Source organism: Bufo bufo, chromosome 11 (assembly GCF_905171765.1).
Source record: "Bufo bufo chromosome 11, aBufBuf1.1, whole genome shotgun sequence".
Classification (NCBI taxonomy): Eukaryota; Metazoa; Chordata; class Amphibia; order Anura; family Bufonidae; genus Bufo; species Bufo bufo.
The window spans coordinates 18,253,683-18,271,040 of record NC_053399.1 but is presented as its reverse complement, the minus strand read 5'-3'; the positions used below and the strand labels follow the sequence as shown (position 1 = coordinate 18,271,040).

Here is a 17,358-nt window from a genome sequence, read left to right as displayed (position 1 = left end):
TCAGCAGGTCCTTTAATGACAGCATTGAAATGCAGTGGAAAGGTTTTTTTGGGATTAAGTTAATTTTCATGGCAAAGAAGGACTATGCAATTCATCTGATCTCTCTTCATAACATTCTGGAGTATATGCAAATTGCTATTATAAAAACTTAAGCAGCAACTTTTCCAATTTCCAATATTTATGTAATTCTCAAAACTTTTGGCCATGACTGTATATAAAGAAAGGTTTGACTTCAAATATTTCCTCAGGATGGTTGGCCTGGTAGTAGAATTCGTATGTCAGTCTTTTGGTGATCAGCAATAATTCAAATGATTTCGAATAAATTTAACTTGTATGACCCTCGAGTTCCTTGGTAAAAGGAACTCGGGGGTCATATAAGTTAAATGTATTTAAAATCATTTGAATTATTGCTTTTCCGAAAGACCAAAGAGCTTAAAGCCAATCACAAAGAGCTACAAGTGAAAAGCCAATTGCACTGCCCTATAAAAAACACACACCAGTTCTGGGTTTGCTTTTCACAAGAAGCATTGCCTGATGTGAATGATGCCTCGCACAAAAGAGCTCTCAGAAGACATACAATTAAGAATTGTTGACTTGCATAAAGCTGGACTGGGTTATAAAAGTATCTCCAAAAGCCTTGCCGTTCATCAGTCCACGGTAAGACAAATTGTCTATAAATGGAGAAAGTTCAGCACTGCTGCTACTCTCCCTAGGAGTGGCCGTCCTGTAAAGATGACTGCAAGAGCACAGCACAGACTGCTCAATGAGGTGAAGAAGAATCCTAGAGTGTCAGCTAAAGACTTACAGAAGTCTCTGGCATATGCTAACATCCCTGTTACCGAATCTACGATACGCAAAACACTAAACAAGAATTGCTGCACGTTTACAGTTTGCACAAGAGCACCTGGATGTTCCACAGCAGTACTGGCAAAATATTCTGTGGACAGATGAAACCAAAGTTGAGTTGTTTGTGGAGAAAAAGAGGCACAGCACACCAACATCAAAACCTCATCCCATCTGTGAATTATGGTGGTGGGAGCCTGGACGGATTGCTATCATCGAAGGAAAAATGAATTCCCAAGTTTATCAAGACATTTTGCAGGAGAACTTAAAGCCATCTGTTCACCAGCTGAAGCTCAACAGAAGATGGGTGCTGCAACAGGACAACGACCCAAAGCATAGAAGTCAACAACAGAATGGCTTAAACAGAAGAAAATACGCCTTCTGGAGTGGCCCAGTCAGAGTCCTGACCTCAACCAAATTGAGATGCTGTGGCATGACCTCAAGAAAGCGATTCACACCAGACATCCCAAGAATATTGCTGAACTGAAACAGTTCTATAAAGAGGAATGGTGAAGAATTACTCCTGACCGTTGTGCACGTCTGATCGACAACTACAGGAAACGTTTGGTTGAAGTTATTGCTGCCAAAGGAGGTTCAACCAGTTATTAAATCCAAGGGTTCACATAAAAACATGGTAACATTTAATTCTTTGTGTGTTATTAGTTTAAAGGGATTCTGTCATCAGATTTAACCCCTCTAACCTAAACATATTCTCATGTCCAGACTAGCAAGAAGAATCCTAAGCTGGCTTTATTAAACCTCACTGTGGCTCTATTTGCCCAAAAAACTGGTTTTTATAACCTGTCAAATCACTTACTTAAGGTGCCCAAGGGGAGGTCCGTTAATACAGGATGCCCGGCCGCACCCCTCGCCGCCCGATGCCCAGCGCCGCCTTCTACAGCTCAGTGCCGCCTCCGCAAATCCTCCCCGTCCCTCTGCCAGATCCCACGCCTGTGCACTAGACTCTGCAGGTCATATCAGGGTTGAGCGAAGTGCGCATCAGGCCGGCGCATGTGCACTTCGAAGCCGCTTCCAGGAGTCCGCATCAGGCTGAGCCTAGTGTGCAGGCGCGGGATCTGGCAGAGGGACGGGGAGGATTACGGAGGCGGCGCTGGGCACCCTGTATTAACGGACCTCCCCCTTTTTTGGGTAAATAGAGCCACAGTGAGGTTTAATAAGGCCAGCTTAGGATTCTTCTTATTAGTCTGCACATGAGCATATGTTTAGGTTAGAGGGGTTAAATCTGATGACAGAATCCCATTAAGCAGACGGTGATTGTCTATTGTTGTGACTTAGATGAAGATCAGATCACATTTTATGACCAATTTGTGCAGAAATCCATATCATTCCAAAGGGTTCACATACTTTTTCTTGCAACTGTATACATCCATATACCCGGCATATCGATGCACAAGCACCAGACACTTTATTCAGCGTCTACACGCCAAATCTGCACTCTATGTATCCAGCATAAGTTACCTTCATACATCTGTGTACTCAGCCTATCCATGCACCCAGCACTAAATTGAACACTTGACACTTTATGTATTTGATGTATTCAGCGAAGATAAATATGACATACAATTACAACGAAACACTATATTCTCATACATCCCAGCCGAATATCCGTCCTAAATCCCAACACAGCCATCCGAGAAAGAAGACTCCCCGCCCCTACCAACAATTTTACCAACTTTTAATATTCTTAATCTATTTTTGACAAATTTCCGTACAGTGTTTCCTATGGATATTACTATAGGGTGGCCGGTGTATATCCGCCTGGTCGACGGAGCGATACCAGACATACGTTCCAGCTTTAAACATTAGAGAGTGAAAGTGACAAGTGTGACAGACGCCAGATGGATCCCGACACATTGTTTATCCTACTGATCCAGCTCTCTAATAATACGAGGAGACGTCCGTATGTCTAATGTGACTCATCCCACCGAACGCTCCCAGGATCAGAGGGGTTTCCTGTAAATGGTAATTAAAGGGGCATTCCTATCAGTGATGAGAAATCACTCGGACCTCCGGGACCCCCACCAATCCTGTAAATGAAGGGGATGCACTGCTGCCACGCCTTAGTTCTCAGGATCAGTGGGGGTCCACGGGCAGACCCCATTGTTCATAATGTGACGTCATAACTCTTTAATCACCGCCTAACGAAATGTTCTACCGCTTTTAAAAGACAGATGCTTGCTGCCATTGAATGGGAACATTCTTCCTGCCCTGCTCACAGTTAAAGGTGAACTCAGGAGGGGCCCATCCGGGAGTAGGTCTGATAGATTTTAGGGCCTCCTCAACAGTATTAGGCCTCTTGCACACATTACATTCCGTTTTTTTGCGTTCTGTATACGGAACCATTCATTTCAATGGATCTGCAAAAAATACGGAAGGTGCCTTCCGTTTCGGTATTTCTGTTCCGTCCTATTATTGTCCGCATAACGGACAAGGATAGGAGTGTTCTATCCGGGGCCAGCTGTTCCGTTCCGCAAAAAACAGAATGCACACGGACGTCATCTGTATTTTTTGCGGACCGTAAAAATGCGGAAAAAGCCATACGGTCGTGTGCAAGAGGCCTTAGGGCTCATGCACACGACTGTATTTATTTTGTGGTGTGCAAAAAACACAGATGACATCCGTATTGCATCCGTTTTTTTTGCAGATCAGCAAACGGAAAAGAATAGGACATGTATCTTTTTTGCGGAATGGCCATGCGGACATACGGAAACGGAATGCACACAGAGTAATTTCCCTTTTTTCCCGGACACATTGAAGTGAATGGTTCCGCATATGGGCCGCAAACCCCCCCCCCCCCCCCAAAAAACGGAACGGACACAGAAAGAAAATACGTTTGTGTGCATGAGCCCTTATACAATGACATTATAGTGACAGTATATCTGTGTAGGAAACGGATGGAGCGGCGGGGGGGAGTTGTTCAAAAAATTGTTGTGGGGCGCCGCCATTGATTGCATCCAATGTAGATAGGCATGTGTGTGCTAAACCCAGCACAAATCTCTCCTGTAATAGTAGTTGTTACAATGTATCAGTCATAGAACAGATTCTCCTTAAAGGGGTTGGAGATAAACCCCGAGTACCCAGTGTGAATGGGGCGACAGCGCATGTGCGGAAGTATCGCTCCATTGAGGTCTATGGGACAGTTATAGGCAAGGGCTGTACTTGCACAGATAGTGAATAGTGCGTTCTCACACATGACCCCCTTCCCCATAAGTGATCATACATTTATCATTAATACCCTGGTTCATTGTCCAACCCCTTTAAGAAGCAGATGTTCCCCTTGCACTAAGTCCATAGCAGATAATGAATTATAATGCATTACTCAAAGGACTTCACAAAAAATAAGACCCCCGACTAATAAACGCAGCGAGACCCAGAGGTCACCGCCATGTGCTCCTTCCTCCACTAATGCTCTTACAGTAGCCACACAGCACCACCTAGTGGTCAACGCACAGATTTGCATTATCTGACCACTGCAATCAGTCACTAGTAGCGCTGAGTATAGTGGACTCCGATCCGAATTTCATGGAAAATTCGATTCACTGCAAAGCTCATTTTCCTTGCGCTTTGTGGTAACGAATCAATTTTACCTAAATGGTGGCAAGAGACAAAACAAAAAAAATAAAATAAATCATACTTCCCTCATCCGTTTGAGCAAGAAGAGCCGGCCGTTGCAATCTTGATTAAAGATCGCGAACGAAATCCCATTCCCGGTGACGTATGAAGTCATCACTGGCCAAGCTAGATCTTCAATCAAGATAGCGGCGACCGGCTTTTAGCGGGACAAAAGTTTGTGTGGTCTGCATGTGAGTTCAAGTGTGGTGCTTGCTTGGAAGAGATGTATTCTGGGAAGGGTTTATCTTTACACCAGGCACCATAGTCATGGAAAGGAGGAAAAAGTAACTGATCCACAAGCTTACTAATTGCTTCCCACAACAACCAGCAGAATAGTGAGTGCAGCTCTGGAGTATAATACAGAATGTAACTCAGGATCAGTACAGGATAAGTAATGTATGTACACAGTGACTGCACCAGCAGAATAGTGAGTGCAGCTCTGGAGAATAATACAGGATGTAACTTAGGATCAGTACAGGATAAGTAATGTATGTACACAGTGACTGCACCAGCAGAATAGTGAGTGCAGCTCTGGAGTATAATACAGGATGTAACTCAGGATAAGTAATGTATGTACACAGTGACTCCACCAGCAGAATAGTGAGTACAGCTCTGGAGTATAATACAGGATAAGTAATGCAATGTGTAGACTAATTTTATAGGAATATTCTCATCTGGGTAATGGGGTCCCCTTTATGCAGCAAACGTAAACAGAAGACACTTACCAATTAGACTGCTCTATTGGAAGAGCTTCTTTTCATAGATGTGGCCCCCTCTTTATGTACTGCTCATTATTTGGGGGGGGGGGGGGGGGGGGTACAACCATGACTGCACTTGTGCATTGTAGTTAACTCCATTCCCGCTGTGGTGGTCGGGGTTGCACGGATTCACACATGTGCTGCAGCTCCTGGCCAACGCTGTGCGGCATAGCAGGTATCAATAGGACAGGCCGCAGTAGTCCGAGGGCTGTTCTACAGTTAGGGCCCTTGCTCACAACTGTATACCCTGCGAGATATACGGTCCGTGAGCGGTCCATATGTTCCGGAGCGGCATTGATCGTGCACGCAGGAGCACACAGCATCATAGATTACAATGAGGCTGTACACATCAGCCCGCCCGTGGGGCGATTGTCCCGCACTTATATGATCTTACGAGTGCGGAACAATAGCCCCGCGGGCGCCGCGACTTGCACAGCATCATTGTAATCTAGGATGCTGTGTGCTCCCGTGTGCACGATCAATGCCGCTCCGGGACATATGGACCGCTCACGGACCGTATGTCTGAGTATACGTTCGTGAGCAAGGGCCCTTATGCTGAATCCCCGACGATTGGCACAGATGCTACTAAGGAAAAAGTCTGCCAGCACCACTGGGAACGGACAAGGGCTGCAATGAGGTCATCACCAGGCCTCTTGCCTGGGCCATCTGTAAAACAGATGGTACTTGCCCACCGAAGTGGCACAAGGTGGTGAATAAGGGAGTGGGACAAGCTAACGACAGTGAAAGACATGTACAGTACATCATAGGTAGCTTCGTGTAGAGCATTAGGCTTGCCATCTTATTACTCCTATTACACCCTATCAGGGTGTACTAGGAGGTCGGTAAAAATCACTATACCCCGCAATACGAAAATACTGCAGCGTACAGTACAAATGATGAAACAATTGTTGCATGTGCCGTCAAATGGTACAAATAATACAGCACTACCCACAAAAGACGACTCACAGATGGAAGAAAAAAAAAAAAAAAAGTTACAGGTGTCAGAATACGACGACATAAACCAAGTTTTCAAAAAAATCGTTTTATTACAAAATTAAACCTAAGACAATACAGATTTCATATCGCTGTTTTTACTGGTGAAAGATCCTCTAAGCACCTCCAGTCAGCTTTACTGTTGCTGCCCATTCCAAAATTATTGGTGCCAAGTGGGTGGAGTCTGGCAAGCAGTGCTCAAGGGGGGAGTGATCTTCACTGCTCGCTGTTCATGTCCAATACGTGCAAAGACTCCCGATCCAATCCCCCCCCCCCCCCCCCCCCCCAAGACTGGACCTTTAGGCCTCCTGCACACGAACGTATTTTTTTGCGGTCCGCAAAAACGGGTCCGTGATCCGTGACCGTTTTTTCGTCCGTGGGTCATCCTTGATTTTTGGAGGATCCACGGACATGAAAAAAAAGTCGTTTTGGTGTCCGCCTGGCCGTGCGGAGCCAAACGGATCCGTCCTGAATTACAATGCAAGTCAATGGGGACGGATCCGTTTGACGTTGACACAATATGGTGCCATTTCAAACGGATCCGTCCCCCATTGACTTTCAATGTAAAGTCTGGAGTCCCATACCATCGGATCGGAGTTTTCTCCAATCCGATGGTATATTTTAACTTGAAGCGTCCCCATCACCATGGGAACGCCTCTATGTTAGAATATACTGTCGGATATGAGTTAGATCGTGAAACCTCATTTCCGACAGTATATTCTAACACAGAGGCGTTCCCATGGTGATGGGGACGCTTCTAGTTAGAATATACTACAAACTGTGTACATGACTGCCCCCTGCTGCCTAGCAGCATCCGATCTCTTACAGGGGGCTGTGATCAGCACAATTAACCCTTCAGGTGCCGCACCTGAAGGGGTTAATTGTGCTATCATATCCCCCTGTAAGAGATCAGGGCTGCCAGGCAGCAGGGGGCAGACCCCCCCCTCCCCAGTTTGAATATCATTGGTGGCCTGTGCGGCCCCCCCCCCCCCCCTTCCTCCCTCTATTGTAATAAATCGTTGGTGGCACAGTGTGCGCCCCCCCCCCCCTTCCTCCCTCTATTGTAATAATTCGTTGGTGGCACAGTGTGCGCCCCCCCCTTCCTCCCTCTATTGTAATAATTCGTTGGTGGCACAGTGTGCGCCCCCCCCTTCCTCCCTCTATTGTAATAATTCGTTGGTGGCACAGTGTGCGCCCCCCCCCTTCCTCCCTCTATTGTAATAATTCGTTGGTGGCACAGTGTGCGCCCCCCCCTTCCTCCCTCTATTGTAATAAATCGTTGGTGGCACAGTGTGCGCCCCCCCCCCCCTTCCTCCCTCTATTGTAATAATTCGTTGGTGGCACAGTGTGCGCCCCCCCCTTCCTCCCTCTATTGTAATAAATCGTTGGTGGCACAGTGTGCGCCCCCCCCCCCCCCTTCCTCCCTCTATTGTAATAAATCGTTGGTGGCACAGTGTGCGCCCCCCCGCTCTATTGTAATAAATCGTTGGTGGCACAGTGTGCGCCCCCCATGGCCCCCCCCCCCTCCCTCTATAGCATTAACAACATTGGTGGCCAGTGTGCGGCCTCCCATCTCCCCCCCCCCCGATCATTGGTGGCAGCGGGTTACTAGCAATAGTACAATGATTCATACTTACCTGGGATCTGCGATGTTCGTGTCCGGCCGGGAGCTCCTCCTACTGGTAAGTGACAGTTCATTTAGCAATGCGCCGCACAGACCTGAGGCTGTCACTTACCAGTAGGTGGAGCTCCCGGCCGGACACGAACATCGCAGCAGCCGGTAAGTATGAATCTTCTACTATTGTACTATTGCTATGTAACCATGGCAACCAGGACTGTAGTAGCGTCCTGGTTGCCATGGTTACCGATCGGAGCCCCAGCGATTAAACTGGGACTCCGATCGGAACTCCGCTGCCACCAATGATGATGGGGGGGGGGGGGGGGAGATGGGAGGCCGCACACTGGCCACCAATGTTGTTAATGCTATAGAGGGGGGGGGGGCCGATGGGGGGCGCACACTGTGCCACCAACAAATTATTACAATAGAGGGAGGGAGGGGGGGGGGGGGGGCGCACACTGTGCCACCAACGAATAATTACAATAGAGGGAGGGGGGGGGGCCGCACTGGCCATCAATGATATTCAAACTGGGGAGGGGGGGGGGTCTGCCCCCTGCTGCCTGGCAGCCCTGATCTCTTACAGGGGGATATGATAGTACAATTAACCCTTTCAGGTGCCGCACCTGAAGGGGTTAATTGTGCTGATCACGGCCCCCTGTAAGAGATCGGGTGCTGCCAGGCAGCAGGGGGCAGTCTTGTACACAGTTTGTAGTGTATTCTAACTAGAAGCGTCCCCATCACCATGGGAACGCTTCTGTGTTAGAATATACTGTCGGTTCTGAGTTTTCACGAAGTGAAAACTCAGCTTTGAAAAAGCTTTATGCAGACGGATCTTCGGATCCGTCTGTATAAAAACTAACCTACGGCCACGGATCACGGACACGGATGCCAATCTTGTGTGCATCCGTGTTCTTTCACGGACCCATTGACTTGAATGGGTCCGTGAACCGTTGGCCGTGAAAAAAATAGGACAGGTCATATTTTTTTCACGGCCATGAAACACGGATCACGGATGCGGCTGCAAAACAGTGCATTTTCCGTTTTTTCCACGGACCCATTGAAAGTCAATGGGTCCGCGAAAAAAAACGGAAAACGGCACAACGGCCACGGGTGCACACAACGGTCGTGTGCAGGAGGCCTTAAGGGCATCTGTCAGCAGTTTTGTACCTATGACACGTGTGCTTGGCAGCTGAAGGCATCTGTGTTGGTCCCATGTTTATATGTGCCCGCATTGCTGAGAAAAATGATGTTTTAATATATGCAAATGGACCTTTAGGAGCAACGGGGGCGTTACCATTACACCTAGAGGCTCTGCAACTGCTGTTCTCTCTGCTCTTTTATAGACAGGGCCAGACAGTGTAAACACCATCACACCTGGCCAATCAAAGTGTAGAGGGTGCGGTAGTTGCAGAGAGAGCAGAGGCTCTAGGTGTAATGGTAACGCCCCCGTTGCTCCTAGAGACTCATTTGCATATACTAAAACATCATATTTCTCCGCAATGCGGACACATATGAACATGGGACCAACACAGATGCCTTCAGCTGCCAAGCGCACATGTAACAGGTCAGACAGTGTCATAGGGACAAAACTGCTGACAGATGCCCTTAAAAGTCCAGTCGGGGGGTCTCTGCACGTATTGGACATCAACAGCGCGCAGTGAAGATCACTCCCCCCTTGAGCACTGCTTGCCAAACCCTATAAATGTATAAACTTCTAGCTGGCATTATAGAGAAGGGGACTAAAGACAAAACAAAAAAAAATATAATAACCCTGGTCCTTAAAGGGGTTGTCTCATCTTAGATAATGGGGGGGGGTATACCACTAGGATATGCCCCCACTGTCTGATAGGTGCTTGGACCCGCATCTATAATCGAGAATGAAGCCCAAAAAGTGGTGGAGAGCGCAGCTGTCCTCCATTCATTTTCTATAGGGCAGGCGCTGGCTCGGCTATTTCTACCGGACCAATAGAAGTGAATGGGAGCGCTCGCCGGTCATGTGCGGTGCGCTCCCAGTCCTCCAGCCACCACTTTGTGGGGCTCTCCGCTCTCAACATTGCTGGGACCCGCACCTATAAGACAATAGGGGCATATACTAGCACTATGCCCCCCATCGTCTGAGATGAGACAACCCCTTTAATAGGGTATTCCAGTTGTAACAATTTATATCTTATCCACAGGACAGAGGATATCTATTAGATCGGTGGGGGTCATACCCCCCCGATAACGAGGGCCCCAAAATGAACAGAGCAGCCGGTAGGGCACTGCTACTTCATCTCTGAAGGGAGATCCAGATGCAGCGAACCGCCATTTCCACAAAGAGATGAATGGAGCCCAAACGGCGGCTCTTTTCATTTTCAGGGTCCCCATTTTCATGATACTGGGGGTCCTCCTGCCGAGATCTAATAGTTACCTTGTCACGACCAGAATACCCCTTTAAGGGGTTAAGATACGGCTTCGGACGAGGACTTGTTCCCGAGCCTGCGGTTTCTCCTCCGTCTTGTCCTGAAGACGCTCCCGGGGTCCCTGTAATAGAAGACGAGAGTCAGCGGCGCCCTCCACATGGCGATCGCAGTCCGTGCTGGCGATATAGCAGGTCCAGTATTTAGCAGACGACTTCAGTCTGTAAACAATATCTCGCTGCGTTGCTCTATCTGTTGGCGGATAGATAATAACACGGGGAACGCCATTATCTCCGTGGCAACAGAACAAAGTGGTGTGTGAGGAACATAGCACATCAAGCTGCTGGTACTCAGGCAGGGAGGTCTCGGCTTCCTCACATGGATATTCTATGCAGCTCCGAAGACCCCAAGTACCTGCAACCGGGGGCCTGAGAGGAGACTGCAAATATAGGCCTAAGACTTCTCACAGCTGAGGGTTTGTTACAATAGTAATCCCATCAGCCGTACAAAGTATCAAGCTTAGATAACTAACCTCTACCAAGATGGCGGTCACAACCTCAGCCATACTCACCACTATCCGTCACCAACATGGCCGCCCAGGCGCCTTCCTCCGTCCTTACTGAACGTTCCAAGAAAAAAAAGCACTGGACAACGATACGTTAACCCCGCCCTATGAATGACGTAAACGCCGCTCATTGGTCTTCTGGGATAACTGACAAACGGCTTTCACTAATAGCTACGCAACATCCTTTTTTCCCGCCCAGTTAAGACTTTCAGCCAATGAGAGCCGCACAGTGGGCGGGGTATTGTAATTACGGATGCTCCTCAGGACCAAGAACGTTCTCAGTAAGGTCGTCGCGTTTGAGTGACGGCGGCGCCTGTCAGTCATGAGCTGGTGCGTGTCCCGTGTGTCCGCCGCTCTCCGGAGCCCGGTTGTCCGCCGTTTGCTCAGCCAGAGCAGTAGTTCCCGGGAGCACCTGGACGCGCTGGTGAAGAAGGACAAGGTGGTGGTGTTTATAAAGGGGACGCCGGCGCAGCCCCTGTGCGGCTTCAGTAACGCGGTGGTGCAGATCCTGCGGATGCACGGGGTGGACGAGTACGCGGCCTATAACGTGTTGGAGGACCAGGACCTCAGGCATGGTCAGTGCTGGCAGTCACCTGGGGGGCCTGGAGGACTACACCTCCCAGCATGCTCTCGGCAGGATAAGCTGTGGGTTGTAGTTTCCTATGGGATGTCTCTGTGCTGACCATATATACTGGTGACTATATGCTGTATACTATAGGACAGGGATAGCCAACCTGAGGCTCTCCAGCTGTTGCAAAACTACAACTCCCATCATGCCCGGGCAGTCTACAGCTATCAGCCTACAGCAGGGCATGGTGGGAGTTGTAGTTTTACAACAGCTGGAGAGCCGCAGGTTGGCCATGCCTGCTATAGGAGACCCTCCTCGAATACACACTGGGGTCTGAAAAGATAAGGGGCGACAGGAATATCAGGTGGGGACCCCCGACCAGGTGTAGTCAGGGGGGTTGGTATCGGGGCCATAAGTACTAAAATGTTATGGTGAGGAGACTTCCACAGGGGGCGCTAGACAAGTCCTTATGAAGGATTGTGGCCCCTTCAAGGCTCCAAGAACATGGTGGCAACATGTCCAGTGCCAAGGTCCTATGTGACCAGGGGTGACCCTGGAGTGGGAGAAAGGAGACCCCTGCTGTAACCCCCAATACTGACCCCAAATGGTAATACTAATCCCCAATAGTAATGTAAACCCTGAATAATAACCCCAAATACTAACCCCTGACCCCCAACAGTAATGTAAACCCCCAATACTAACCCCCCAACAATAATAACCCCCAATATTACCCTCTTACTCTTATACTAACCTCTAACATTAACCCTAACCTTTAACTCCTAACAGTTATATTAACCCCCAATACAAACGCCTTACCCCTGATACTAACCCCTAACACGCTATATCTGTACACACTGCGTGTATTATACAGTATAATAGATGCATTATGTACATATATAGATAGTATATACCGCAGTGTACTGTGATGTGTATACCGCATAAATCAGTACACTGCTGTATATATTATACACACTCTGCGTCTCTGCACCCCCTTCACCCGCTCCATTCTAGTTTCTACCGCGTGACCCGGATGCCTCATGGTGCGGTATTATCTGGCAGGATGCCACGGTCTGTGCGTGTTGTTGCTTGCCGGTAGGGCGGTATACGGATATTTTCATATCTGTATTATGACATCGCATCCACCGTTCACCCAACTGTTGCAGCCGATCGCTGTCCTTGCCGTACATGCAAACCTTACCAGCGATTGGCTACAGAGCTCGCGATTTGTGACGTCACCGCGGCAGAAGGAATTGCATAACGATTATTATGTTGCGCCATCTACGGCTTTTGGCTTTTTAAAATCTTGACAACCCTGGATGGTAATGATGATAGTGGTTGTAAATAACGGCGTCCGGCCTGCAGGTATGTGCCCTCGTTATTCGCTCCTAGGCACTTGCGGTTATTATGACGCTGAGTCAGGTGCCCAGAAATCCAACTCGCATGAAAGTCACGAGTGTCAACGGGGGAAATGCCTCTGGGGATTATAATAGTGCTGCTGGACGTTGGGACATAATGGGGAGGGGGGGCATGCTCCTCCTGTTCCTAAATAGAAAGCACCGCAGTCGGCTCCTCTGCAGCCTGAAGTGGCTGATAACGGGGAGCAATAGATTGTATTCACCTGTTCTGTGGTCGCTCTCTGCCTTTCATAAATGGCTGAAAACAAGGAGCAATAGATTATACAATAGTATTTTTCTGTCTAAAAGACGCCACTAAGATTTACAGGAGGAAAATGAAAAAAAATATATATTTTTCCTTAGACCCCATTCCTCCTCAGATCAGACCCCCAAGCTTAAAGGGGTTTTCTCATCTCTGACATTGGGGGCATATCGCTTGGATGTGCCCCCATTGTCTTATAGGTGCAGGTCCCAGCGAGAACGGAGCCCTGAAAGTCAAGGAGAGAGCACTGCGCATGCGCAGCCGCCCTCCATTCATTTCTATGGGGCCGCCGAAAATAGCCGAGCACTGGCTCGGCTATTGCCGTCTGCCCCATAGAAATGAATAGGAGCATGGGGCGCGTATGCGCGGCACGCTCCCATTCACTTCTATGGGGGAGGCGGGGATTAGTGCTTGGTGGTGGACGGACCCCGGGAAATCTGGGGTCCACCAGCCACAGCGCTCCCCGCTCCGTTCTCGATATAGGTGCGGGTCCCGGCAGTGGGAGCCGCACCTATCAGACAATGGGGGCGTATGCTAGCGATATGCACTCATTGTCTAAGATGAGAAAACCCCTTTAATCAGACAAAAAAACCAAAAAAACTTGCCTCTCCTGCTTCAGCCCACTCACTCTTCCTGCGCTCTCCGCTCTCTGATCTTCTTTTGGGCCCGGCACTGATGTCGCCCAGTGCCAGGTCCTAGAGCGCGCCTATGTGTGCTGCCTGCTGACACTGTACGCAGGAAGATGATCAGGGAGCGGTGAGTACAGACAGTGCAGTGCTTGCTCGCCGCTCCTCTTGCATGCTAATGACCGTCCATAATGGAAGCTCCCATTAGTATTCGCTTTATAAGACTCACTGCCATTCTACCCCAACTTTGTGGGGGGGGGGGGGGGGGGGGCATCTTGTAGTCCGGAAAATACGGCATATTCACCTGTCCTACAGTCAGACTTTCCCCGTCCTGAAATGGCTGATAACAGGGAGCAGTAGTTTGTATTCACCAGTCCTACAGTCGGCCTCTCGCCAGCTTTATATGGCTGATAACGGGGAGCGATTCAGGGCTGATCTGTGTCGGCACGTACTGCAGTGTCCGCTATTGATGCAGCAGAGCCGTGTGTGTGACATTGTGCAGTGCGGCCAGCCTGCCAATCTCTCCAGATCTGCACACGACCATCACGGTGACTGTGCACTTTTATCACTGACACAGCTGAAACTTCGTCCCTGTATCGTCGGGCGGTGCCAAGAGGCCAAAAGGCAGGTGTCCTGTTTCTGGACTGTCGGATGAAGGGATATGGTCCCTGTTAATCCGGAGGCTGTTACCAGTCATAGGATTCTAGTCCCTGCAATCCAGCAGCATGCGTTGGCCTATCTTTAGACTAGATAGCGGCCATGTTTCTGGATTAGCAGATGCGGGGTTAAAGGGGATTTGCCGTATTATCAGACTGTCAAGCTTTTACATGCACAGTGGCGGGCTGCTCTTAAAGGGGCCGTCATAAAAAAAAAAATCTTTTGAGAATGCGGTACCTTGTGCAGTCATCTGATCGTCCCCCGATCCTGCCGGCGGAGGTGTGGCCAGACGTTTGCAGGGTAAATGTAGTATCACATAGGTGATCATTCACATGAATGAGAGACGCATTCTGGTCCTGAGCAGAGGATGCCCATATAGACAGGGGTTGTCCAAAGATTTAAAGGGAGTCTGTCCCCTCCATATGGCCATATACAGAGCTTACATTGCCCTATAGCACACCTATACATGAATGTACCTTTGTCTTTAGACTTGCAAAAGCTGGAAAAACGAACTTTGATTGATATGCAAATGAGCCCTCGCAAGTGCCCAGGGGCGGCATTCACTGTGTTGGTGCCCAGGCTGCACTGCCTTCTTTCATTGTCCCCCAGGTTCTGCGCATGCCCGCCCTCCTATTCCCTTGCGTCATCCTAAGGTCCGGCCGAGATCCCGCGACTGTGCACTGTTCGCCGGGCCGGAGCATGCGCACTGCGATGCCCATTGTTGGTACGGCATCGCTTTAACTACTGCGCATGCTCCGGTGAACGGCTGGTTTTGCACGGTATCTCGGCCGGACCTTAGGATGACGCAAGGGAATAGGAGGGCGGGCATATGCAGAGGCTGGGGCGGGGGAACAATGAAAAAAGGCAGGGCAGCCTGGGCACCAACACAGTGAACGCCGCCCCTGGGCACTTGCGAGGGCTCATTTGCAAATCAATCAAAGTTCGTTTTTCCAGCTTCTGCAAGTCTAAAGACAAAGACAAAGGTACCATAACATTCATGTATAGGTGTGCGATAGGACAATGTAAGCTCTGTATATGAAGGTGACCGACTCCCTTTAAACCTATCCCTTATCTACAGGATAGGGGATAACTGACTGATCAGTCCCCCCCCCCCCCCCCCCAAGCTTAGGAATGGCGGTCAAGCATGCCCACTACAAGCATCCCTGGAATTCCCATAGACATTAATGGAGCGCCAGCAAGCATGCGTACACTTCAGGGGGTACGTGGCCCCAGTTCCCGTGATCGGTGGGGGTCCTAGCACTGTGGATAGGGGATCATTTAATGTAACAGGAATACCCCTTTAAGACACCTCCAGATATTATTTTTTTTTAGCTGTGGTTGCCAGGGCGAAGATGGGGGTCAACAGTCAAGGTCCTCCATTGTCTCCTGTCCATGTATCCTCCCCTCACAATGTATCAATTCTTATGTTGCAATGTAACAACACAGAAGATCCTTAAAGGGGACTGCACCCAAAATCCTCCCTCTAGGAAAACACAGGTTTTTTACAGCAGCTGGAAATGAGTTTAGGTGGTTATAAGGAGCAGATAATTTCCTGTAAACATAAAAAATTTTATTATAGTAATAATCGAATTTTAGCATTTCAATGGCCTTAATTTCAAGATCTCTGCTTGCTGACAGTGAAGGAAACCTTATTTTTTTTATTATTTTTTTATTATTATTTTATACACATCCAGACACCTGTTCTGACCGACGGATGGTGCACTTGGGCAGACCACTCCAGACATAATCCGGGTGGGGTGCAACACACCGCAGTTTTTTTGCCAGGCCACCCTGCACCTGACCGGAAGATGAGTGTTTCACTAGCCCCCCCCCATGGTTGATAACAGGGAAGAATTGGTGTAGCGCCCCTTTAATTTGGGACTTGTCATCTGATTACCTCTTCTTCTTTTGTCTCGCAGGGGTGAAGAATTACTCGAACTGGCCCACCATCCCGCAGGTGTACCTGAACGGGGAGTTTGTGGGGGGCTGCGACATCCTCCTTCAGATGCACCAAAACGGAGACCTGGTGGAGGAGCTGAAGAAGCTGGGCATCCGATCCGCCCTTCTAGACGCAGAGCCGAGCCAAGAGAAGAAGTAACGGGCGGCGGCTCCGCCTGCGCTGTGAACTGTTTCATAGCCCCCCCGAGGCGGTGACTCCCCCTCCCCACCGGAGAAGCCTTACGAACTGTCCTGTCGATCCTGCAGGAAGCAAATGTCGCCTTCCTACTGGGTGGGTCCTTCCTATAGCTGCACGGAGAAGGATTGTACGCGTGTCCGACACTGATCACACTAGAGCAGAAATAAAGTCTAATTCTATAGTATAATGGCCGCAGCGTCTGTCGCGACCTCCGGAGGAGACGTTAGCTACTTCACTGTGCAACTACACCTCCCATCATTGCCAGCTCCAGGAAGAGATTCCATCAAGCCCGTCGCTGCATGGTTAAGGGAGGATTGACTGCCAGGGAGAGCGTCCAAGGGACTAGGTGACAGGAAGAGCAACTCCCAAGCCAATATGGCCGACAGTGTTGAGCTTAAGAGAAGCAAGATTTCATTCATGGTTGTCCGGATTAAAAAAAAAACAGCTTTCTTCCAGAAACAGCGCCACAGCGGTTTGCAGGGTGTATATGGTATTGCAGCTCAACCTATTTACTTGAGGCAATACCAGAATACGTGTGGGGGTCCACGCTGAATATTCATGTGTAATGTCACTAATGAGAGATGAGCCGGGGTCCGAAAGTAACTACAGCTGGCACCAGGCGGATTGTATGAAGTAGGTTGTGGGAAATAGGCCGAGTCCGCAAGCCACTGTTATATGGTGGAGTGGGTGCAGGAGCTGTGTCGGCTGGGACACATCCCCTGGATAACTGATCAGCAGGGGTCCAACCGCTGGGGCCCCCGCCGCTCATGAGAACTGGGGCCCATTTGACTGGAGCAGTGGTCATGCATATGCTTCCACCGCTCCATTCAACTGTATGTGAAATAGGTGAGTACAAGCGCCCAGAAGTGTATGTGTGACTGACGCTCAATTTAAATGGGGGGAGG

The 17,358-nt window shown here is 49.2% G+C and overlaps 1 protein-coding gene and 1 non-coding gene across 3 annotated transcripts; one reads left to right on the top strand and one right to left on the bottom strand.

Annotated features, from left to right (window-relative positions):
* Nucleotides 1-10,427: 10,427 nt before the first annotated feature.
* LOC120982626 lies at nt 10,428-10,692 on the bottom strand. The gene has a single exon (XR_005774957.1).
* Nucleotides 10,693-11,067: 375 nt separating this feature from the next.
* On the top strand, nt 11,068-16,644 carry GLRX5 (glutaredoxin 5). 2 transcript variants are annotated; one of them, XM_040411633.1, is made up of 3 exons: nt 11,068-11,384; nt 16,236-16,454; nt 16,489-16,644. In XM_040411633.1, the coding sequence occupies exons 1-2, from the start codon at nt 11,132-11,134 to the stop codon at nt 16,412-16,414; spliced, it is 432 nt and encodes a 143-aa protein (XP_040267567.1). In that variant the 5' UTR covers nt 11,068-11,131; the 3' UTR covers nt 16,415-16,454; nt 16,489-16,644. The 2 variants fall into 2 exon arrangements, with proteins under 2 accessions (XP_040267567.1, XP_040267566.1); XM_040411632.1 differs by having other exon boundaries at nt 16,236-16,644.
* The last annotated feature ends 714 nt before the right edge of the window (nt 16,645-17,358 follow it).